Source organism: Danio aesculapii, chromosome 17, assembly GCF_903798145.1.
Source record: "Danio aesculapii chromosome 17, fDanAes4.1, whole genome shotgun sequence".
NCBI classification, from domain to species: Eukaryota; Metazoa; Chordata; class Actinopteri; order Cypriniformes; family Danionidae; genus Danio; species Danio aesculapii.
Genome location: NC_079451.1, coordinates 15760444 through 15787514, shown reverse-complemented (window position 1 = coordinate 15787514; position 27071 = coordinate 15760444). Strand labels below are relative to the sequence as shown.

At 33.9% G+C, this 27071-nt stretch overlaps 1 protein-coding gene across 1 annotated transcript in view; it reads left to right on the top strand.

The window, feature by feature from the left end:
• The first annotated feature begins 5364 nt into the window (after positions 1–5364).
• Positions 5365–27071, top strand: part of impg1b (interphotoreceptor matrix proteoglycan 1b) — a 52899-nt gene continuing 31192 nt past the window's right edge. Inside the window, exons 1-7 of the mRNA XM_056477251.1 lie at positions 5365–5825; positions 18205–18429; positions 22555–22721; positions 24574–24602; positions 24986–25014; positions 25099–25142; positions 25234–25383. Of these exons, the coding sequence (XP_056333226.1) occupies positions 5759–5825; positions 18205–18429; positions 22555–22721; positions 24574–24602; positions 24986–25014; positions 25099–25142; positions 25234–25383 (711 nt within the window). The 5' untranslated portion in view covers positions 5365–5758. The remainder of the gene's footprint in view (positions 5826–18204; positions 18430–22554; positions 22722–24573; positions 24603–24985; positions 25015–25098; positions 25143–25233; positions 25384–27071) is intronic.

Sequence of the window (27071 nt, the reverse complement as noted above, 5' to 3'; positions counted from 1 at the left end):
ATTACTTTCACTTTGTTATAATACCATTGACTAACAGTTGACTGGGATGTTTTGTAGTGTGGAAATTTTACTAATGGACTTCTAGCACAGGTGGAAACCCATGCTTCTACTAGTGATGGGAAGTTTGGATCATTTTACTGACTCTGACTTTTGACTCTCATTCATTGAGATGAACAACCTTTTTTGAGTCATTTCGTTCAATTTGCCAAAATATTATAAAAATGTTATTTAGTTATTGATGTTATTAATGTTATTAGTTGCTTTCAAACTCATCTACAACTAAACCAAATGTTGATCAAACTACAAACAAGTCATAACTAGAATGCTACAAGAAAGAAAAATAACCATTAATTGTTTACCTGGTCTTTTGTCTATGATTATGTCAGCTCACCTCTTCTGACAGGTCTTCAAACTTGAGTGGTTCGTTCACGTCACACTGACAGTCTTATATAAGCTTAACCAATGTAGACAGCTAAAAGGAGCCATGATTAGTTTACCTTTCAAGTCTTCCGGTTTTTGAGTCGTTCGTTAAACACAAGACAGCACAAGAGAGATGACTCAAAATCGAGGACTCGAGAAATGAACGGATCAAATCTTTTTCCAGCTCTAAATGCATATGATTGGCTTCTATCTTTCATGTGATTAACTTAGGACTTAAACCGAGCACTTGAGAAATGAACGGATCAAATCTTTTTCCGGCTCTAAATGCATATGATTGGCTTCTTTTTTTCATGTGATGAACGAACGACTCATACACGATAGAAGACTCGAAAAGGAACTAATCTTCTACCTGCACAAATGTGTGTGTGCGCAAATGAACAAATCACTCACTGGGAGGACTCATCATTCTTGAGTCATACAAAAGATTCATTCAAAATGAACCCATCACTAGCTTCTACTCTTGAATTCACTGAGCTTCTGAGAATGACCCATTCTTTCATAACTAAGTACTGTGGAAGCAATCTGCATTCCTAGGTGATTGATTTTATACATCTCTGCCATGGAAGTGATTGGATTGACTTGGAGGAATATCCATATATTTTGCCAATACACACAATATTTTTCAGATGTATGTTTATAAGTTGCACAATCAATAAAAAAAAGTTAAAATCTTGTTTATTACTGACTATATATTCAAGAAAATGGCACAAAATACTACATTGGATCACAATGTCTTAAAAGGTCAACGGTTGATCAAATCTTCAAGGAGGGAAATACAGCCAAGCACAGAACGTTTCATGCAAATCTGATCTCATCTAATGGATTTGAGTAAAACAACTCTCAAAGACCTCACATGCAAAGATGAACAGATCATATGTATGACACGCAGCAAGGGGTGAAATAATGAGAGCAGTATCCTGGGATTATGACAGTGACTGCCATCCATCAGTATAAAGCTCTGTCAGAGGACAGGCGGAGGGGAGCGTGATGTGCTGACTCCAGACACTCACTCACTCCAGGTTAATTGAAGATCACCCTCTTGATTGGTCAGTGATGGAACTCATTAGCATAGGTGAGAAGGTCAGCCTGCTTTGCATTTTAGCTCATTTTTTACTGCTCTTAATAGAATCAGGCTCGCGGAGACAATTAAATGCAGAAAGGTCGGTCGACGGATTGTCAGTGGAAGTCCGCTTGCATAACCGCACAAGTATTGTTGGTTCTCTACCACCATATCCCTGGATTTTTTTTCTGCTTTCTGGATGAATTACAGGGAATATTGTGTGCCATGTCAAATAAATTTCTGGTGTCCCCAAGATGTTTCTGTGAAGTTTCAGCTTCAAATACTTCACAGATCATTTAATATTGCTTGTCAAATTTGCCTCTATTTGAATTTGAGCAAAGACATGTTGTTAGTGTGTGTCTTTCTCTTTAAATGCAAATGAGCTGCTGCTTTCTAGAAGAAGGCCGGGCCTTTTCATGCTATTCTGACACTCCAGAAACAACAAAACAAGTGAATCTCACAAAGCTAAAACTAGATACTACTGGCACTTCACAAACCAGCTCTAAACTTCATCACATCATTCAGGCTGGTCAAGGCTACAAGATCAACCGATTCGAATGTCATCACTCGACTGAATGGGTTACAGTGGCTATCAGCTAATAGATATGGGCCAGTAGGGGCCTTCTGCACCTTCTTCTGTTATCATCCATCCACATGGTTAATCAGCTACAGATCACATATGGCTGCGGCCGGAAGTTAACGAGAATTATTTATATTATTTATTACATTTCCCATTAATTGTGTTTTGTTAACGTCTTCCCCTACGCCAACCCTAAACCCAACCATCACAGTAATGTAAAAACAGATGTGGATCTGGAGTCTTCTCTATAGCTGATTAACCATGTGGATGGATGATAACATAGCCTATTGCTAGGTTCAGAAGGCCCCTACTAGCCCATATCTATCAGCTGATAACCGCTGATAACATCTATTCAATCGGGTGATAACATTTGAAACAAGTGACGAGATACTGGGATCAGGATATCAAAAGGGGAAAAACAGCACGAAAAGAAGCCACCCATGTTTTTTTAAGGTTATTGGATGTCCTGTTTTGTGTAATTATTCAAAGACATCACTTTAGGGCAAATATTTAAATTATTTTCCCCTAATATAAGACAACCCCTCATTTCATAATGTACCTTTCAGAAAAAAAAATGCTTTTTGAAGACCAATTCTTGTTCTTTTATTCAAATGCTTACATTTTAAACCACTTCATATGGCATACTGATATACTGTATAACCTACAGTACAGCACGAATTGATAACAATAGTTGAACATGGTTGATGTTTCTTTACTTATACTCTCTTTTGTGCAGAACAATATACAATAACTCATTATATATTCCTAGCCAGACTATTTTTGAAACCACAAAATACACCTAAAACATCACTACACTTTCACATTAGTCACTTTGTTAAACTGCTAATGAAATTTTTCACATCCAAAAGTTGTGAGACAGAGATCAAGGTGTCATATTGCAATTTAAAAGCATAAATTAACTACAATAACAATAACAAAAACACCTGTGAATAAGAGTATTTGTCTTAAAATACACATTCATGCAAATGTTAGTTAACATTTCACATAGTGCATGTTGTGATCACTAGAATAATGATTCAAAAGCACAAAAAAGGCTTAAATGAATGAACAAATGTTAAACCAGAAAACAAACTGAAGTTTACAATAAACAATACCTGTTTAAAATAATAGGCTGCAATACATTAAAAACAAACTATATTTATCTTTAATCTTTTGTATTGCTAGTTTTTCGACAAAAACAATAACATTTTTGTCATGAACACTCTCGGTACTTAGTAATGAATATGTATATGGCAATGTTAATGTATTTGGTCTTGGCGGTATAGATCTGCTACTGTATGTTGCTGCTGCTTTGAATCATATGTCAGAGCAAGTAACGAGATATCTGCTACTGCCAGTATATACACAGACATGCCATCTAAGAATATAACACGCTACTGTTGCAAACAATATATATGTAACCCCCATAGCAGATCTAAACACATGTGGAACTAGGGTGGTGGAGTCACTTAGGGTCTCTGAAAGCGCACCGCAGCTTAACAGCATAAAATGATGCAGAGCATTAAAACTGATGAGAAGCAAGCTCATTGGCTGCCGAGCTGACAGCAACCAATCTCTTGTGCTATGTATTTAATGAAGCAGGAGCAGATTAGGTGACCTATCAGCGTGTGCATGCATCAAGTTTCATAACAGAAATTTCACAAACATGACGTTTAAAGACAAAATGTACCATTTTGGTTTTTACATCAACTGAAACTTACAAAAAAATAATAATAATAAATAAATAAATAATAATATATAAACATGTATATATATATACTATAATTATATATAGAATATATATATATATATATATATATATATACTATATATATATAACCATAATTGTTACAACATATAAAAGAATGAATGACTGATCATAATAAACTATAAACGACTTTAAGTTTGAAGGATAGCGGCAAAGTCTTTATTATTTAAATTGAAAATTACTGCCTGACCGAGGTGTTTTGATACATAAACTATTGTTAAACCCAGTAACAATATATAATGGTCACCTTTTGCTCAGAAAAAAATGATTAAAGTATTTGGTAATTGAAGTAATTGGATTCAAGTAATTTTCTCACTAGAATTTTAGAAGTTTATTTGCACAAATGAATAAAAAAAACTGCAGTGAACTGAACAGTACAACAGCAACTATAATGCAATAAAGTTCAACAGCAGTAAAATCTGCAGTACAACTGAAGTAACATTAAATAAACTGAGAGGGCCCTTACAAAAAAACTACAAATTAACTTTCCCTCACACTTCCAGTAATATCCAGCTGAGCACAGCATCTTCACCACTTGATTCAACCGGCGTCTGCTTCAGTGCTTCACTGCGGGGCCGCAGGTTTCAATTTTCCCGAGTTTGCGCGAGCAACAATTGGGTGGGGCTTAAGTTTACGTATTGACATCACGCCAAAACGGCTAAAGACTCGTTATCAAGGCGATTCATTTGAAGCACTATGAGTCGACTCTTTTATAGATGAATCAATAGTTTTAAACACTGCACTTTCAGATTTAAGCCTTAGCTGGATATTTCACTTCACTTGGAGCTGTGTTACACACGACATGGAAGGTCATTTTTAAAAACCCATAATAGGGGCTCTTTAACATGATAAAGTATCTTAATAATAGGCAGGTATTAAGCCAGTAATCAATAGTGTGAATTGTGGTAATCTTTGACAACATTTTTTATTTGTTTTAGTAGTAGTAGTTCTAATCATTTACCATAATCATGATCATCTGTGTTTGCTTTTATAAAAATGAAATATTTCGATATAATATTAAACAACACTTTAAGTTGCAGAGTATGTGGGAGTTGTTTCCCGGCTCTATTCAGAGCTCTGTAACTAGATACAAAAAAGAAAAATCCTCCAGTCCAGAGGGGTTTCTGCTGGTTACCAACAGCCACCAGCCTGTTCTCATTATCTCTTAAAAGTTAGGGGGTTTGACTTCCACGGTCCAGCTCCGTGGAAGGTCTTGAATGGATTTTCAGCTGCAGAGACTTATTTATGGCTGTGAAATTTAATAAGCAGAATGTGTGTAATCCTCTTCCCAGCTCAAGCAGTAGGCCTGGGGACTAACATGCACCACAAGGGTACGACAACTCACGCTCGGTACACAGATCTGGCCCCATGATCAGAGAAAGGGCAGAGCCTGCTGTCCCAAACAGGGTGGGGGGAGTAGAATACAGCGTTTCGGCTTGGCAGTCGCCAAAGCTGGCAGAGGGCTGAGAAACTTTATGTCGAGTGGGCCAGACTGAGAGAGACGGGCGTTGAAACACAGTAAGTACACTAGTCGAGACTAGCAGATGCTGGTCCAGAAGGCTACTAACAGGATGAGGATAGTCCACCACGTGGGCCCACGGGGATTAGGAGTCAGTGAGAGGTAAACAGATTAGTCCAGAAAAAGAGGCAGCGTTTTTAACCTCATCACTTCCCTCACACCCAGCAGAGCATCTCCGCACACTTGAGACCAAATCTGTACCCGCCATCTGTCAGGAATACCACCCAAACCTACAGTAGTGCCCACACACGGCCCCGTCCATGGAAGCCTGGACACATAGTCGATGGAAATTAACTCTTTCGCCCTCGGACGTCAGATAAATCAATACGGACTGTCTTTTCTTTTCCAAATGAGCAACGTTACATCCAAAAGGACATAATCTACTGCAACATGCCATTGAAAATAGGATTATTCCTCATTCTGTTCTTGTTTACCCTCCAAGCCACCGGAATCAAAGGTAAGCCGGTGTTTGAATGCAGTTTTATTTAAACGAACTCTTGGAATTCAGCAAAAATAAGCAGGACTTGTGGTAACGCACAGTCTGTGTGATTGCTCACACAATAGCATCTTTCTGCTCTCGGCGGTTGAATGAGCTTTTAAATATTTTAGAAGCCAATTTGCGAGAAACTTAAAGATTTTGTAGTATGCAAAACAAAGCCTTGTGACAAATCGTTTGATAACATTTTTTTTGAGGCGCGCACGCCATTAGCGCTTCCTTTTCGCTGCAATATGTGCGTTTCGCTAGCATTTCATGCGAGTTCTGAATGCCTCCAGTCTGGCTGCAGCGCTCAGAAGTGCCATTCATTAGCAGAGAGAAACAAAAGGCATTCTGTTTGTGGCCGTGTGGAACGCTAATCTTTTCTGGCTTGTAGCTTTGCTGTGGGGCCTCGCTCGTCGCTTCAGAAGTACAGCTCAATTAGCATCGCCGCCCCTCATGTCTGCACATGTGCTCCGCAGCCTCACAGACACATGATCAAATGGATCGTCCTGGTCTATCATTGAGAAATTGCACCAGTGGCCCTGCATCTGCTCATCTGCTAATTAACAGATGTGGTCAGATGTTCTCTGACCCAGAAGCGTATTGTTGAGACCTTTGCATCTCCGAGTGATTGGCTCTCTGTCTTCTGCTGCAGCTATCTTCTAATAGGGCCATATGTGACACTTGAACAGGACATCGTTTGTGTTTGATCATAATAATTAGACTGAAGGTCCAATCCGATCTGACACCAAGATTTCTGATGAATCTTAAACGATGGTGAAATTGTTATCAATTCAGCCCAGAAGTCTCGATAAATGTATGAGTCTGATATCATTATATGGTAATTAAAGGTACAGCTTATGCAAAGATCAAGAAACAACAAACTAAACATGTAGACGCATACTTTTTGATAAACTTTTTATTTACTTATATATATACTTGAAGATAAACTTCAGCATAGTATAATTGACATATACTGGCTAAAAAGTAGTCTTTACTGAGATATATTCCTAATATACCTGCGTTGTAATTGTGTTAATTCTTTCAAATGAGAAGCCTGTAATATATTGTCCTAAATAGTTTCACATACAATCTTGCTAACTTGAGTCAATATAAGTTTATACTAACAAGACACTACTTAAAGGGATAGTTCACCCAAAAATGTATATTCGGTCATCAGCCTTGATTTATTTTTTATTTTTTTGTTCTTGTTGTTCTGTCAAAAACACAAGAAGATATACTGAAGAATGTTGAAAACATGTTATTATTGACTTCCATATTTGTTTTTCCTACTATAGATGTCAATGGTTACCAATTTCTATCATTCTTCAAAATATCTTATTTTGTGTTTAACAAAACAACAGTCAAACAATTTTAGTGAACTATCCCTTTAAAGTGTATAAACATAGATCCAATTAAGCATAAAAAGGCATAAGATGGCTCAATAATTATCTAAAATTACTAAAAAAGAACAATATACTTAAAGTCCTAAAATGATATACTACAAGTATTGTTAAGCTTACTTAAAGATATGGCTACAAGTGTTCTAATGTGCAATGGTTATTTAAACTTTCTTATGGCTATAGACTTTCTAATGTGCTATGCCTATTTAAACTATCATTATACTTATAAGTTAACTTGTATTACAGTACCAATGAAAAATGGTGCAGTTGTTCTAAGGTGTGCAACTATTTTTAGATAAACGCACAGCTGAAGTAGTTCCAAGCAGGTCTTGACCACATTATGGTTTCATATCACTATGATTAATGATTTCACTTATTTCATAGCCTGCACCAGTCAGAAATCAAAAATCTAATGAATAAAGCAAAGTTTCAATGGGATGGGTATAAAACTACAGTAGTGCTACACAGGGCTGGAGCAGACAAAAGTCTTCGAATACATCTGAATAGTCACTATGGTATAATAACTCAAGATCCATTCAAAGTATATTTGAAAATACCTAAACTTTACTTAGGTACGCTATACTTCAAAAATTAACTTAATTGTATGAAATACACATGTTTTTAAGGGTAAGCTCATTGGAAACAAAACTCCAAAAAAGACATACCCTGTACAATTTACAGAAGCTTACAGCTCAGATGAACATAGTAGCATTAAAACATGCTTTTTTTCATGTTTTCCTTCTTCTTTTATGATTACAGAACAGTTTATTGATTAAAAAATGACATTTTTGCTTCAGCAAATCAAATTTACTGTCACATTTGCCTTTATTAACAATATAATTTTAAAGGGTGGGACTTTAAAGGTGGTCAAATTTGAACTTTAGTGCCATTATATTACACCACCACCACAACAAAAACAGTCCCAGATTCACTTTCAGCTGTTTAGCATCTAATGCCATTCAAAAACATTTGAGATGATTTGCCACGCTGTAAAACCCAATAAGTTAAGGTAACTCAAATAATTTAAGGAAATTGATTGCAACAAACCATTTAAGTTAAAAAACTAATACTAATGAGTACTGTGAACTTAATCCATTTGAGTAAACGGAGCAATTTCAGCACAGTAAAACCCAATAAATGAAGAGAACTCAAACCAACTGAGTCCTGTAAAACCCAATAAGTTAAGGCAACTCAAACCGTTTGAGGAAACCGATTGCTACAAACCATTTGAGTTAAAAAACTAATCTATAGGAGTACTGTGAACTTACGCTATTTAAGTTGAAGTAATGAGGTATTTAATTAACTCATTACCTTCAACACTGAGTTCAAAACTCTTTTCAAATGAGTAGAAATAACTTTCAGTCAATTTCGAGTTAACTACACTCATTTCATTTGATAAAGTTGATAGTTAGGTTTTACAGTGCAGAAATGTTGCTATTACACTTTTTTCTCTCTCCCATGAGTATGAACTGGGACAGAGTAACAGTTTCCAATGCTCCTCAGTGCAGTTTTGCTTTCGTGCTATCTGAATTCTTTATCCCAGGCTATTTTATGCTAGCTAAGTTCTGGTTTACCCAGTGCTTACGCAATTCCCCAGTAGATAAGCCTGGTCAACAGAGGACGTTAGCATTTATAACATATATAGCGCAAAGGTGTTATGTTAATACTAGTAAACAAGGAAATCATTCCTTAGCATGAAACAAGAGAACTGCTTGTTTTAAAAGATTCAGCAAAGCGAGATTAATTGATTGGCTTTAAAAGTTACCATCAGAATGCTAGCATACAGAGCGACCTGTGTTTACCGCCTTCACTGCAGCTGCACTTATATCGCTAAAGCTAATGCTTGTCTACTAAATAAGCTCATGCTAATCTGCCAATGGCATTCAGAGGTCCAGTGAAGTCTGCGGGACCCCCTTACTGAGCCGGGCTTAATGTTTTAAGAAGCTCTCTGAAGTTTACCAGCTGCTCACATAACCCTCCATTTTGAAAACATTTAGCCTATTTTGATTGAGGCCCTGTACCCTTTTTTTTGTTGCAAACTTTATGGTACAACACTTGAAAGGGCTATGAAGTAGAACTGATAGGATCTCCCAACATTCTCAAGAGATGCTAAAGTGGCTCATATCCTAATTAAACAATTTATGTTTTATAATGAATCTGTGAATGCAGTATTTAAGAGTGAATTACAAAGATTGCACCAAAACCGCTAAGGAGATATCTGATTAAACTAGGCAAAACGGTTGTCATTTGATGTAAAAACCATCCAGATGTGGTCTGAGATGAGCTATTAACTGTGTAATTGCTCAATGCTTCATTACCAAAGTAGGTAATTAAATGCATCATTGTGATTTTGCAGTGCATATGTTCACTATGGCAAAGGCAAGAAGTAAAGTTAATGAAGTGAGCTTTGCTGTCGATCTAATATCTGGATCGTCCATCCTGAACTTCACTGGTCTGTAAATAACAGTTTAACGCCAGGTGTAAGTCTTATTACGCCAAACACCACATGTTCTGGTTAACTCTAACAGCTATCTCTGGACACAACTGATTAGGTAACAGGTCAGAAGGTGGGTCACATTGAGTATAAATACTCTTAGATGTCAGGATGGGTTAGTTTTAGGGTCTTTATGGAGTAAGAACTTCCAAGAACTTTCCCTGTAAAAGAACTTAATCACTAAAATGTAATTATAGTTTAAATTTGAAGGGACAGTTCAAGCAAAAATGTCAATTCTATCAATCATTAAATCACTTTTATTTCACTCAATATATCTTAAGCGAAGCTGAAAATGATATACAACTATGCAAAAACAAAGTAAGACACCATTTGGAAAGGTTGTATGTACATTGTGTAGTTATGTGTTTCAAAGAACAAAAATGTTTTCAGCCTGCGGGCCCTTTTATATAGCTCGTCATCCCATCTGAAAAGATAGGGAGAATGGTGGGGATAGTTTAGAAATTGTAAATTCAAGTTTATCGTAACTATTTATGTTTGTTTTATTGTTAAGCTACAAAAAAAAGGCTAACTGAAACTAAATGTTTCAATTTATATGCTGTAATTTAGTTTAAAATGTACATACCATCATATTTTGAAACTACTTCTCAAGTGTGATATGTTTTGTATACTAATAAAGCTTTTTTGCAGAAGTGGATGAAGCTGATAGAATTGCAAAGGCCTGATTGTCTAAAATTAATTTGAGCTCTGCAGCGAATCTTACTGTGAGCACAGAATTTGCAGTTTTATGCTTTCAATGTTGTGCAATGTTGTGCAGAGAATTCATAGAAAAAGAGGACGTATGTATGGGTGCAGCCAATGGAGGACTGGAGAATGACTGACAAGGTGACGAATTTCACAAAACTCCACCTGTTAATATCAGCTGCCTATAAAAGTTGAAGTGAATGTTTCAATTTAAATGCTGTAATTCAGTTTAAAATATACATACCATCACCTGACGGTTAGAGGACAATGCAGAGACTTTGGTGAGAGAATCAAGGAAAAGGCAGATTCAGCTTGACTAGTGTATGCCGTATTGAACTTCACTGTGTTATAAATGTGACTGTTTATGTTTTATTTGCAATAAGTTATCATTTTAAAAGTTATACTGAATTAGTTAATATGACTGAAAGTAACGTTTTCTATTTATTTTTAAAGATTATGAAATAAATTAGTAAATTGCCCACACTGTACAAAATTAAATCACCATTTGTTCAGCACACTGCACCTTTTATGTCATATATACTAAGAATTAGTAATAACTATTTATTTATATTGGTATTAACTAATTAATAACTATTGATCTACATAAAAATATATGTTATGTCAACAATATTTGCTAAAATGTTATGTCTACATGTTTAACAGAGTTTTCTGGACAACCACTTTTTGTGTTGAACAGGAATGTTGATGTTTAAATAATTTGTGCATGCGTGACATGACGATCGAAAACTATGCTTATTTATCTGTTGCTTTCAACAAGAAATAAATTGGAGAAGTTGTAAGAGGTGCTCCGGTTTCCCCCACAGACCAAAGACATACAGTATAAGTGTCTAAGTGTGAATGGGTGTTTCCCAGTACTAGGTTGCATCTGGAAGGGCATCCGCTGTGTAAAACATATGCTGGATAAGCCGAAGGAGAACGAATGAAGTAGTAAGTTTGTGTTTGTCATTTGTAAGTAAATTGATTAAAAACAGGGTGATATGCTAACTAGTACTAATACTAATTGTTATATTGCTTTCATTTATTTGGCGCCACTTAATTCTCGTTTCCCCAACCATAATACGTTGATTTATTCTCTTTTGTGTGATCTTGTAAATAATACTTTTCTTTTCTGTTTGCCTTTCCACTATTGTAAATAAATTCACTTATTTTTGGCAGTATTTTGGTTGTTGTTGTTGAAATTTTGCCACCAACTCACTACAAATTTTAAATGTTGCCTCTTAAACCCTAGAACAAAACTATAAAGTCGTAACACTTATTTTACAAATTTGAAAAAAAAAAAATAATAATCCACTAAACAGATAAAAAGAATTGACTTATTAGCAGTAACTGCTGCTTCAGTTGATGTGACAAGAATATCTTTTAGTACAATACAATAATCAACATTGCATGAACAAACAAAATTATGTTAGCTAAACAAACTATTGTTACTGAGAAGATCTATAAAAACAGTTGTTGAGACAACTCAAAGTGCTTACTGCATCAAGCTGCCTTGTTTTTTATGTTTTCTCAACAATTTAGTTTTTTACAGTGCATGGCAACTTTAATGTAAAATAGTATGGTATATTTATCTTCAGCCCACAGCTCTCGATAATATTTGTTTTTTGGCCCTTTATACAAGAAAGTTTGGGCACCCCTGGTCTAGACAAAGAAACACAATACAAAACAATACAAAAGCTTTAAAAAATCTAAATTTGGTGGAATATCCCTGATTTCTGATCACAAATGTTATTTTAATCAATTGCAATTTTCCGATATTAAAAAGTGCTCTAAAGTTGAGGAAATTTTACTCTGAGCTTTGTAGAATAAAACATATCTAAACATTATTCACAAACACATACAAAACAGTACAGTACTTGCAGAGAAGTGACCTCTAAATATTTTACATACAGTGCTCAGCATAATTGAGTACACCCCATTTTGAAAATCAATATATTTTATCCATTTCTCAGTGAATATAATGTATTTTGGTGGATTTAAACAAAACAGATTTAATAAACAGATATATGTATTAAAATAATATTTTAGTCACCAAACATACTTAGAAATCGAAAGAATACAATTATATTTAAACAAAATATTGCAAAAATAAATTACAACCTTTTTTTTCTTCTCTTAATTTTTCCTCTTTTTTTTTTATTTGTAGTTATTATTTTTCTATAACATATCAATTCTATATCAATTTGGGTGTACTAGTTTTTGGACCGTTATCGTAAGTTATTTGTTAGGTTAGCTCCAGATTTGGCAGATTAAAAATATGTATTAAAAGAAATATATTTGTGAGGTGTATATTATTGTGGAAAAGGGAATTTTTCATTAAACAGTTGTATTTGTATTGCTTAAGGTGATATACATTAACCAAACTACTTCTCAAGTGTGATATGTTTTGCATACTAATAAAGCATTTTTGCAGAAGTGGATGAAGCTGATTGAAATGCAAAGGCCTGACTGTCTAAAATTAATTTGAGCTCTGCAGCTAATCTTACTGTGAGCACAGAATTTGCAGTTGAGAAAGTCTCATGCTTTCAATGTTGTGCAAAGAATTCATAGAAAAAGAGGACGTATGTATGGGTGCGGCCAATGGAGGACTGGATAATGACTGACAAGTGACGAATTTCACTTAACTCCACCTGTTAATATCAGCTGCCTATAAAAGGAAGTCAGGAAATCAAACTGTTGCGCACCTCCTGAATGTACCTTTTGCATTGCATTGAGCATACCAGAATTCTGTGAATCGAATTATTCATTTGTATCCAATAAATTACTAATATTTTTGTCATTGAAGAAAAACTCCTCTCCTGACTATTTAATTGATTAATTATCCCAACAGTACTTATATATGCTGAGCACTGTAGCTATACATTGAACATAGCTAATTTTCTTTTTCATACAACAAAAAAAGGGATTGGGGTATATTATTGTTTTAGCAGGATATTTACAATTACAAACAGCATTTTTTTCCCTATTGAAATGTGGTAGTTGCACTGATGTACAGGAGCATGGGACCGCACAAAAGACGGTCAGTTCTGACATCCTTTGGCAACAGTGTGTGCGTAATTAATCCGCACTTGAACTTCAAATGAACACAACGTTCTGCAATGGTGCCATTCACAGGGTCTCTAATTCCCTGACCCGAGCAACCAGGGAAAATACGCATCCTGGTCACTAACTTAGTTTCAAAGAGAGCAATCAGTTTTTGTTGTTGTTGTAGAAATGTTCAGTATTAAAACCACAGTCTGTCAATGAAATATCTTGAATTGATATTGTAAGCAAGAAAAACATATATTTTGTCTCTCAGTAAAGCTAGTAATTTCTTAATATTTTTGGGTTGTACTGTACCTATAGCACTATTATATCTGTGATGCAGGAACAAGGAGGGGAGTTTAACATTAAATGGCAGAATTAGTTTTAGATGAATAAATCAGATGAAATCAGGAGTAGAGTAAATGAACAAATCAGGAGTAGAGCTGTACACCTAATCAAATCACAATATGGACTATTGTTTATAACTATCCAACCCCAAGAGATTGTGTCTTTGTGAATGAATGACGCATTCCACAATTACAAACAAACACACACACATACTGAAAGGTCTCTTACTATGAGGACATAGACATGAACTTTAGTTCCAGAGTTAATCTAAGAATGACTTCACCAGCATTTATCATTTTTTTGTGAGAAAAGCCACGTTGCATGTAAACACAAGGGAACTTCTTCATGGTTTTATAAGTTTTCAGTTTAAAGGGCCATGAAACCCCCCACTTTTGGTTGTCTACCTCAAAATTTTCTCCAAAAATTCTACATGATGGGCGTGGAGCTCTGCAAGCAGAGGGAGGAGTGGGCGTGGCCAGCAGAGCAGGAGAAAAAGAGGGGAGCGAACAACTGTTAGTTGGCTCGCAAATGAGACAAACTGCGAGGAGACCCATGATTTTATAGTTTACAAAGTTAAAATGCAAAGAAATAAACTGAAATTTAATGTCCTACTACATTTGTTATTCGTAATTTTATATACACATTACCACGTCTTGTTATATCATCATAAAGATAATTGTGTTTATATAAACACTATAAATGTGGAGGATTTCTCTCCTCTGGGTCTGAATGTAGACACAGTGGATAGCAGTGCAGCAGGTCTCTTTCCCTGTCTATTCCAACCATTAACCCGGTAATCTGGAGGATTTTAAAAATAGGTAAACACAGCAGCATGGATAAAGGCGATGTGTCTGAATGGTAACGAACTCAACTGATAAAAGACAAAGTCCGCCATTCTCCAATTCTCGTACAGCTCTCTAGACAAAAAGGCTTGCTGCAAACCGACAGCTTTGCTGTATCGAACCTGACAGCATCGCGGGGGAAAACATGCAACAAAATCTGTGGATCATAGAAACAACTACATACAACCCTTCATGAACGGTGACTGCTTGCCGTGCGCCAATGTGGTCTCATCTAGTCATTGGGTCTCACAGCTTAGCGGATCTGCCTTGCTTTAGAAAGCAAGAATTAAGAATTAAGAAGCAGGGTCTTCTCATAGGATAAAAAAACTCAGTCTATGAATAATAATGAGAAATTGACGCGTCATCACTCCACTAGCAGATTTGCGCTACGTCACTGATTTTGATCTCGTCCCAAAAATATTTTAAACACAGAAGATGAAATTAGTTGACAAAAGCTTAAAATTATCCAGTTTTCCCCACAATTAAAGCTGACAGTTGCTAACATTGTCTTAACTGATGCTTAACACACACACACACACACACATCTGTTAAATTTTCAAAAGTACTCAAGGAGTCTGGAACCAAATAATACAGCATTACTAAAGTTTTATTTTAAAAATCAATTAATGAATTGAAGTTTTAAGTTGGTTTCATGATTTAAATTAATACTTTTTTGACAGCTAAAGCTGATATGAACTATTAAAGCGAAGTCTAGAGTAACAAAGCAAAAAGGAAAACAGAAAGCAGAAACTAAATGTAAACAAACAAACAAACAAACAAACAAACAAACAAAAAACTTTGGCAATGCCTAAAACAATTTGGGATGAGGGTGAAATATTTTAGCTACATTTGAGTGACAGTTGTTGTTTTATTTTTCTCTGTGACATTTTCTATTATGCTGACAGTCTATACATTTAAAGGTAAATCTGCATCTTTAAGCATCAACTAAAATGATTGTATAGCAACCATTTTACACTGGTTATTTCCAATTTTTTCCTCTCACTCTCTTTCTCTCCATCTTGCTCTTTCTTTAGGATAAATTAGCGGGATCAGTCAGGAAGAAAATCATTCTAAGCAGATAGTGGGTGAACACCGAGTGAATTTTAAGCGGGAGCAGGCGGGTGTGGAATAGAATGTAGTCGAAGCATGATGGGGAAAAAATACAGTCCAGCGCATCAGGGTCAGAAATTAACCCCATGCAAAATTCAAGGGGACAGAAAAATGACCCGGTGCAATTAAATTAAATCAATTACAGCTCATGCAATCACAGCGTGACGTTAAAATGAATGCAAAGTTCTGCATCTGATTTCAGCTTTGAGGATTATAACCAATTATAGATGTTTCTGTTCAGTCCCAATGGCCAACCAGACATGTTTAGATTACTCATCGCTTACAATGAAAGTTCTATTACAAACAGCAAAGTGCAGATTAAAAGTTAAAAAATAAACAGTTGAGGTCAGAATTATTAGCCCCCCTGTAAATTTTTTCCCCAATTTCTGTTTAACAGAGAGCAGATTTTTTAAACACATTTCTAAACATGATAGTTTTACTAACTTATTTCTTATAACTGATTTATTTTATCTTTGCCATGATGACAGAAATTAATATTTTACTAGATATTTTTCAAGACGCTTCTAATAAGTTAATTAGGCAGGTTAGGGTAATTAGGCAAGTTATTGTATAACGATGGTTTGTTCTGTCCACTGTCCGAAAAAAATATAGCTTAAAGGGGCTATTAATATTGACCTTAATTTTGTTTTTATTCTAGCCGAAATAAAACAATTAAGACTTTCTCTAGAAGAAAAAATATTATCAGACATACTGTGAAAATTCCCTTGCTCTGTTAAACATCATTTGGGAAATATTTAAAAAAGAAAAAAATAAATAAATCAAAGGGGGGCTAATAATTCTGACTTCAACTGTATATATTGCAGTATTGACAGCTTCAGTGATTATAGTTTTACTAAGGTGCATTACTAGGACTGGACTAAAGTAAAACATATTTTGTCAGTGTAGCCAGAATATAACATGCTGCTTTATCTATGTACTGTATATCAAATATAACAATATAATCAATATAATATATATTAAAATTATAAATCAGGCAGCTCAGTGGTCAGCACTGTCGCTTCACAGCAAGAAGGTCGCTGGTTGGAGTCCCAGCTGGGCCAGCTGGCATTTCTGTTTGCATGTTCTTCCCGTGTTCACGTGGGTTTCCTGCGCTATAAGTGAACTGAATAAACTAAATTGGTTATAGTGTATGAGTATGAGTGTGTATGGGTTTTTCCCAACACTGGGTTGTGGCTGGAACAGCATCCACTGCGTAAAATATATGATGGAATAGTTGGCGGTTCATTACGCTGTGGAAATAGAGACTAAGCCGAAGGAAAATGAATGAATGAATAAATGAATGAATGAATAAATGAATAAATTATAAAAAAAAATATAGCATATAACGAAAATTAACAGAACATTTTCAAGAAAAAATATAATCAATAATGATTTGACTTTTTTTAATATGAATTAAATTTCATAATTAAATGCACAAGGTTTTTATTTTGTAATTTTTGAGCAGCATTAAACAATTTGTTGTTACCATTTTATTGTTAACTTTCTATAATTATCTGATTTCCTAACTTTTAACGTTTCTTAAAGTTAAAACATTGGTAAAAAAAAAATCTAATTAAGCGTGCTAAAACATCTAAAAACATGCCCCCTTTTCATGTAAGAAAGGGACTCGACTCTAAATAACATTTATTTTAAATTAGGAAGAAATGTCAACAGTAGTTAAAGGGATAATTCGCCCAAAAAATGTACATTTACACACCATTTACTCTTGGAGTAGTTCCAAACCTTTATGAGTTTCTTTATTCTGTTTAACACAAAAGATGATATTCTGAAGAAAGCTGAAAACCTGTAACCATCCACATGCCTAGTAAGAAAAACAAACACCATGGAAGTCAATGGTTACAAGTTTTCTGTAAAAGATATCTTCTTTTGTGTTCAACAGAAAACAGAAACAGGTTTGAAACAATTAAAGGATGAGTAAATGATGAATATTTGGGTGAACTATCACTCTACATCCTGTAAGTCATTAAGTTTTTGCTGAACTACCCCTTTAAGTCATTAATTATAGCATTTAAATTCTAGATAAACTGGAATATTCAAGTAGACTTTTATTTTTAACCTAAGGTTATCATTCATCATTTTCTATCTAAAACCTCTGTGATTCCAGCTAAATGCAACTGGTTTACTAGAACCCAAGATCAGACCTTTGCTTCTCTTATCTGGTGAATGTGTTTAACATCTGCTGGGACAGTGTTATAACGGACTGCTTTACTTAGGCCTAATCCAATTAAAGGTTCATTCAGCATACTAATCATAGACTTAAAGGGTTGCAAATGGTCTCAGAGCGTGCGTAATTACACAAAGTGTAATTATATGATCCATCAGCTTACTGTCCCCAAGTAAAGTCAATCCGACTCTTCTGAAACAATGACAGCATTCTGTTTTTGTGTCATTTGCAGAACCCACTGCTGACGACTTGGTTTTCAAGATCAGAAATGTGAAGTACAGGCACTTTCTGGAGACTCCGCAACAAAACAGACAGTTGACAGATGGCAGAGATTCACTTTCTCTAGACCGGCATCGTGCAAAGAGATCGGCGCTGTTTGGGACGGGGGTGAAAGTCTGTCCTCAGGAGAGCATGGCGGAGGTCATCACCAGCCATAAAGCTTACTATAAACTCAGAGGTAGGACAACATCCACCCTTAACGTCACTAGAGACAGAGCCTTCAGCATCACTGCCAAATTTGGCTACAACGCCTCAGATACTCATAAATCATAATTAACTTCCCAATCGTTGGTAGCCTTCCGATAGATGAAAGATCAAGCCAAGCTAAAAAAAGAAGTGGCTTTGAGCCAAAAGTAGCATACTTTTTAAAAAAAAAAGGCTTGTCTCTTTTTATAGCCTTTAAGTATAGATTTATATGCATTACTACAGCACAATGAATCCAAAAAAGTTAAATGAAAGTTAAAAAGGAAAGAAAAACTAATCAAGTAAAACTGAGGGAAACTGTAAAAGTAAAATGAATGAATTACAAGTTAAAGGTATGGAAATTGACTTTATCAACAATATTATGTCATATTATGAAAAAAGCATTTACAGCTCTAGAAAATTAAAGCTATAAAAAACCAAAAACAATTCAAATTGATAAATTTATATACAGGTAGGCCCATACGGAATCTGCGCACGCAGAATTCAGCAGATTACCGCAGATTTTGAACCCATTATTGATTCTGTTTATTTACTTGTGTAAATGTATGTAAATTTATATTTATTCAGTTTTTAAATTAATTTCAGTATAATTATTGAATAATATGAAAATATTCATGTTATTTATTTACAAGACTTGCTTTGTTTACCAAATAAAGTGGATCTAATTGGATAAGCATTGTAAACATTAAATACAAGTTAAAAAGGTAATATATATATATATATATATATATATATATATATATATATATATATATATATATATATATATATATATATATATATATATATATATATATATATATATATATATATATATATATATATATATATATATTAAGGATTTAGTTGTCAAACTCCCAAAATAATACTGCATAAATCCGCAGATTTTTAACAAAATTCTCCACAGAAATAGCAAAAAACGTCCGCAGATTCTGTCTGGCCCTGGGTATGAGTTATAACAATACATTAGCAGTTAGTGATTTGTTAGATAATGAAATAAAGAAAATAAATGTGATTTCTAAACCTACTCATACTTATAAATCATAATTTATTTTCAAATCCTTGATAGCCTTCTGGGTTATGAACGATCAAGCCAAAAGCAGCAGACACTAAATGAAATACTTTCGCTGTTTGTTCAAACTACTTATTTAAAAACGAGCTGAAACAACAGAATTCTTGAGTTCTTTGTGGGGCAACTTAATTGTTTTATGTTCAATCCACTTAAGTTTGTAAAAACTAATAAGTTAACTTAATTCCTTCATTTTGTCCCAACACAAATCGATTGTGTGGAACCCTGCATTTTTACACTGTATTTTTTTTTAAAGGATTGTCTCTATTTTCAGTGTAGATTTCAACGATTTTCTACAGTAAAGTGAAGTATGAAAAGTAAAATAAACGTAAGAAAGCAAAAACGAAATAAGCAAAAATAAATATTTATGCATCCATATCTGCTTCAATACCTTTTGGATGAATTTGGTGCCAAACAACCCAAAATACAATGAATTATTCAGTTAAAATATCACCTTGAAAATCTGTACATGCTTGACTCAGTAGTGTTTATGGAACTCTATTAGTGTCACAATTCACTGCACTCAGAAAAGCACACAAATACATTGTTTTGTTTTAAATGATTAAATGAAGCACAATGAGCAGAACCCATCAAAATGTAATTTCTTCATTGAGGTAAATATCTCTAGTCCAAAACTCCAGTTGTCAGATTAGTCAGAAAGACAATTTAGACATAAGCATATGTTGTTCTTGCAATGAACACATCGATTATATTTACTTCAGAAAAGAAAGTACATCGATTGTGAGTTATACAACCCAGGCTCATTGAAATAATGTGCTTCAGCCTACATTTTGTGAAACCACACAAATGTACTTTTGCTTTTGCAAAGGTTTTTGGTTGGATTTAGGGAAAAGTTTAAGTCAGAGAGGTGTGTGTGTGTGTGGGGGGGGGGGGTGTTGGTCACTTGGTGATTAAAAAAATAATAAAATAAACTTGATTAAACTATTAAAATTACTATATTTTATCCATAAACTACAGAAGATAAAAATACTATTTACTAGTTACATTAAAAAAAACAACAACATGCTAATAAAAAGCCAACAGCCTTTCGATTTTTTCCCTTTGGATCGTGACTCCCGGAGTGTTTAAATTATATTAACAATATTAACTGTAATACCGCTTTGACTTCTGCTCTACCAAACGGTTGACCATGTTTTCACTGTTTTAAACAATGACTGTTAAAGTCATTTAAAGAATGACTGTTAAATAATGGCTTACACACACACAGCTTTGTTGGTTTACAAAAAAAACAAACAAACAAACAAACAAACATAATCCTCTTGCACTACTACACTTGATTTAGGTTTTATTGTAAAAAAAAAAAGAAAAGAAAAGAAAGCAAGTTAATTAGGAATCTGAATTATTGTATGGCATACTTTAAAAAAATGTGATTTAGTATTCAAAAATGTTTTATTTGGAATATTTTTTTAAATAAATAGGTCTTACACTTCATATTTTCAGATTTTTCATAGTTTATGTATTAATTCCGGTACTTTTCCGCTACTTTTACCATTTACCATTTTAGAAATTATGATTAAAAAATGCACTGCGTGTGTTAACTAGTCACACTAGGAGTTAAGAAATGCAATCCAAGCATTTTTTTCTTGGTGGGGTAGTTAAAGGGATATTTAATATTAATATCAGTTGCAGCAGACTGATTTTACAGCACCATGGTAAACTTTGACAGCTTTACGACACTGTACAAGGTTTAAAAAAATCATACAAGACTGAAGTGCAGTAAACATTGTGCCCATCAGTCTCCTGGGGTTAATATTAAATTAAAGAAATGAATAAATGACAATAAAAATAATAATAGGATTGTTAGACTGTTGCACTTTTTTGTATTGTCAGTATGCTTGTGGTTATATTGGCGTATTGGTATGTGCACCATGTAGTATGTTTATAACAATACAATCACCCTCTAAAGGATTTGTCATCTGAAACGTGCAGGTAAAATCCCCAGCAGCAACGCAATTGCAAAAATGTAGGTTGAGGCATGTATTTCCAATGAGCTTGGGCTGGATTTGTGTGGCATTTATATTGTTTTTCACAACTCAAACATGCAATCATGCACAAAAGCCTATAGCCAACGTCAAGAATGAAGTTAAATAATATATCAAATTTACATCGTTTTTTCACCAGACTCTGTCATATATCCTTAGAACACATGGTAAACAACATGTTGCATGGGACCTTAATACTTTTGCCTTTTTTCATCCAAAACAAAATTCTTTGAATCTAAACACAAGATATTTTGAAGAATGTTGGGAACTGATAGCTGTCAAATTTTTCCTTCAATGGAGGTCAATGGCAACTGATCGCCAACCCTCTTCAAAATATCTTTTTGTGTTAATAAACTTAAGTGCTAAAGCTTGAGAGTAATAAAAGTATTTTCGGGTGAACTTTCTTTTAATGCAAATAGTTGGAAAAGTGCCAGCAGAACATTACTTATTTCTTTATTTCTTCATTTGTAGACTGTAATAGAACAAAGATGAACACCAGGGTGAATAAATGAACTACAGTATTAATAATGTGCTATAATTGATTTTGCCATGTATTTACAATAATTATAAACATAAGTCCACATGGGAGTCAATATTGAGTTTTCCTTTGGAAGTCTATTTTTCTATCTGATCTGAAAAATTCCAATACAGTCAGACTGATTCTGTCATAGTAAATAATAATTCTAGCTTGAACAAACCCAGTCAGTTTAGAGTATTAATGATAAAACCTGCAGTTACCTGAAAAGTTTATCTTCAGTGATATTAAATTACTGATATAGACAAGCCAAAGGTGAGCTGTTAGATGACACTCTTAATTAAAAATCTAATAACTGTGTTGGCAAAAGGAGATGATAGCAAAATGGCGGCATGCTAAAAACTGTTAAGTAAGTAACACCCCTGTCAGCAGTGCAGATAATTAATTATAAGTGTCCTGACATGCTTTTATCAGGTCTTTGCTGTTAATCCTCTCCGTCTCCTCTCAATTCTCTAACGGCCTTCTCGAAATGTTTCCCATGATATTTAACAGTTTGTCAAGAAGCTGTGTGGGAGGCCTTCCGGATCTTTCTCGACAGAGTTCCTGACACCATGGAGTACCAGCAGTGGGTGTACGCCTGTCAGAGAGACTCACTTTGCATGGAGGATCTGGCCCGAAATTTCAGTAGCACGCAAGAGCATCTTGACATCGTAGCCAGTGTGAGTGTTTGCTGCCAATTCAGTCTATTCATCTTGCCAATGTTATTGGAGAGCGGGGACTAAAGTACCATTTTTCATAACAAAACTCATAAAAAAATAATGCTTTAGAGAGAAATATATTTTATGTATGTGGTTCAAAAATATGGTATATCAATAGTAGGAGATATTTTGTACCAATGCAGAACAACAAAAATTGCACATTGTAACTTTTGACGTATGAGTTAGAAATAACACAACAACATATACTAGATTTACTGACTTACTCTTGTTCATATTAAATTGAGTATGATCTTATTAATATGTTTAATATATTTAGTTCTTGTTATTCAAAAAAGGTGGCATGGTGGTTCAGTGGTTAGCACTGTCACCTCACAGCAAGAAGGTCACTGGTTCGAGTCTTGGCTGGTCCAGTTGGCATTTCTGTGTGCTGTTTGCATATTCTCTTCATGTTCATGTGGGTTTCATGCGGGTGCTCCGCTTTCCCCCACAGTCAAAGTCAAAGAGTCACAGTCAAAGACATGCACTATAGATTTATTGGGTGAACAGTCAAAGACATGCACTATAGATTTATTGGGTGAACAAAATTGGCTGTAGTGTATGAGTGTGTGTGTGAATGAGTGTGTATGGGTGTTTCTCAGTAGTGGGTTGTGGCTGAAAGGGCATCCGTTGCTTAAAACATATGCTGGAAAAGTTGGCAGTTCATTCTGCTGTGGCAACCCCTCATTATAATCAGGGACAAGAAGGAAAATGAATGAATGAATGAATGAGCAAATGAATGAATGAATGAATGAATGATTAAATATATTTTTTTATTAAATAAATAAAAAAGTTAAAAAAAATAATATATATATATATATATATATATATATATATATATATATATATATATATATATATATATATATATATATATATATATATATATAAATTAATAAAATATAAATAAATAAACAAAATAAATAAGATAAATAAAAAAAAAATAATAAATAAATAATAAAAATAAAATAAATAATAAAAATGAAACAAATAAGTAAAATAAATAAGTTAATTAATTAATTAATAAATTAAAATAAAACATGTTAATAAAATAAATAAATAAATAAATAAATGAAACATTGAATAAAAAAATTAAAAAATAAACAAATAAAAAATAAATAAATAAAATATTTAAGTAAAAAAATAATTTATTAATTACTTAAAAATTTAATAAATAAGATAAATAAAAAATACATTAAATTAATTAATTAAATAAATAAATAAATAGAATTTTTTTATTATTATTGAAAATGTGCATTAATTTACTAAAGCATCTAAATGGAAAAAATGCAGACTCATGTAAAAATGAAAAATGAGTTATGGATATTAGCAGTAGAATAGAAACAACTAATAAATAGATATGTCACAACAAAAACTTTTTGCATTTATATTCGTATTACTTTTAAACTGAAATACTCACAGAAACTAAACTATGTATTATAGCCCTAACTAACCTGTAAATTCACCATTAAAGTGACATGTAAAAAGAAAAAACACAACTTGTAATAATTAAAAAAAAAAAAAAAAAGTAATGATACAGTGATTTACTTTTAGCACTTAAAAACTGTAATCCAGACCCAACCAGGGGAGAGAGTTATGAAATGGCTTGATATTTGGCCGCTCCTTCAATGCTTGCACTCTAAATGTGCTGCTAGCTAGCTCAGAAAATAAATGTTGTCAGGGTTCTGAGAAAACAGCTTTGTTACTTTCGTACTGTGTTACTTTCATCCCCGTTCTCTGTCAATATTATCTGCCAATATTATCAAACGTTTTTGGTTTTATTGCACATTCTCAAACTGGTTTATGTCATTTACAGAGAGTGAACCAACTGGATGAACAGGATAGGTAAGAATCCGAAGATGATCAAGGGCTTCTTGGTTTCAGTATATACGGCATGGCCATTTGCTTGTTTTCATTTCAGGCTCAAACCCTTCAGAACATCTCAAATGAGGTCACCTGACTAGTGGGAGATGAGAAAATCTCAGCCTGTCCTTTGAAAAACAAAGTTTGTTCATATTTGGTGGCCTAGCTAAACACTGCTCTCTGACCTGATCCACTTTAATAAGAGGGATCCGTGCCCAGACATATTACGCTTGGGTGTTAGAGCCACACAAACACACTCGGGCTTATATGCAGTCAAGCCCTTTATCGGGGACAATGAATTTGATTGCATTTATCATTCCCGGATTGAGTCGTCCCTTCTCAACATGCTTTCAATTGTTTTTCAGGTCTCTCACACCTGCACCAGGCGAGAAATGTAAGTCCTCGCCGTCCGGATGAGAAAGAAATGCTGGTTGATCTAATACAAACGTAACGTGATTGATGGCTTTTTATGCTTCAGGTTCAAAGAGTCCTGCTGAGCTTTTCATCATGGAATCTGACAGTGTACGGCCACTAACTCTTGCTTTGGAGAGTATGCACTTAACATACTGATGAAGTTTGAAACAAACAAATTGACTATTCTCTGATCTAATAGGAAACTGGGGCACCAGATGTTGTCCCTCAGAGGCCGGTGGAGCACATTGTGCGGTTCAGTGTGACTGTGGTAGACCCCATCTACAGCGCACTACTAAGGGATCCGGCCAGCCCTCAGTATGAAGACCTCACTCGCAATCTTCATGATCAGGTCAGTCGAAATGACTATCAACTATTAAACGTATTATGCTTTATTTTTTCTTTCTGTTTGAAGCTACTAACAGGGCCTATAGTATTTACTGACAATATATTAAGTCAAAACTAAAGTGATTTTCAAACTGGGGGCTGCAAAGAAGTGCTAGGAGGTATTTGTGAAAGAAAAGAAAACGTAAAATAAATTAAACAAATTGAACAATTAGCACACAATTAATGCATATTTTAGCCGAATAAATAAACATACATAAAGAAACGTATAAAATCAATTGAATGAAAACAATCTTCCACACACAATTACCTAATAAATATAAATGTTTTTAGAATAATATAATAATCCAAAACATGATTTATTATTTAAAAATAAAACAATGCAACATGTATTTAAATAAATAAAAGGATTGAAACAAAACTACTAAACAAATAAACTATTACAAACAAGATTAAAACAAATCAACTAAAGTAAATAAATTCTGTAACGAATAGAAATGACTTTTATAGAAAGTTATAATTTCATCATTGATGATAAAAAAGTATAATAATACTAAAGCAGGGGTGCCCAGACTTTTTCGTATGAAGGGCCAAAACCAAAGGTCATTGAGATCCGTAGGCTGAAGGTAAATATAGCAAACTATATTACATTAACGTTGCCATGGGTAATTGTCTAATTTATTTCAAAACATTTCAAAATAAATAGACAACATTACTTTAAATCTAATGCAGTATAACTTTTTAAATAATACATTGCAATAAAAACAAACAATCACCTTTATTAAGAGATCAATGGTAAATACAATAGTCAAGTAGACTAGTGTCTGCTTTCGACTTGATTTGCTTACCAAATTATCTGCATTGTCAGGTGACCTTATATACATTTAAACAAAATCTGATTAATTTACACAATTTAATTGATACATTTAATTTCAGTTAGCTTTCAACAATAAAACAAACAAGCAAGGGATTACATTAAAATCCTTTTCCCTCTCTTCTCAAATGGAATGGTGGGCCAAATCAAAGGCTACCATGGGCCAACCGCGGGCCCTAGTTTGGGCATCTCTGTACTAAAGTATGAGTATCTAAAAGATTGAAAATCCCTGTCCATAGAAGATGTACTACTAATCAGAGTACAGAATTATAATAAGAAAATATATGATCTGATTTAAATAAATAAATAAATAAATAAATAAATAAATAAATAATAAATAAATAAATAAATAAATAAATAAATAAATAAATAAATAAATAAATAAATAAAGCGTTAAAAACCATGCGTTCATGGTTGCCTTTAAACGTTTGGTTTACTAATGTTTATAAGTAACATTACAAGTACTACTAACTTACATTAGAGTATTAGTAGACTGTTGGGTTATGACGGAGGGTAAAGTGACAAATTTGTAAAGTTAAAATTAATAGTCAGCTGGTGGACCATCAATAATGTGTAAGCAGATAATAAACAGTCTACCAATATTCTTATGACTACTAGTAGACAAAGTTACCAGCAGTCAACAAAATTTCTACAATAATATCTTACTGAACACTCTAAAAATGTGATATCCCAATATAAAGAAAGGACAAATAAATACCACAGGTTTGAAAGTAGCTTATTGTTAAAGATCAAAAAACAGGAAAGCCAAGCAATACTTGGGTAAGTTCAAAAGCTGGCCTGAGATTAATTAAAATAAGGCC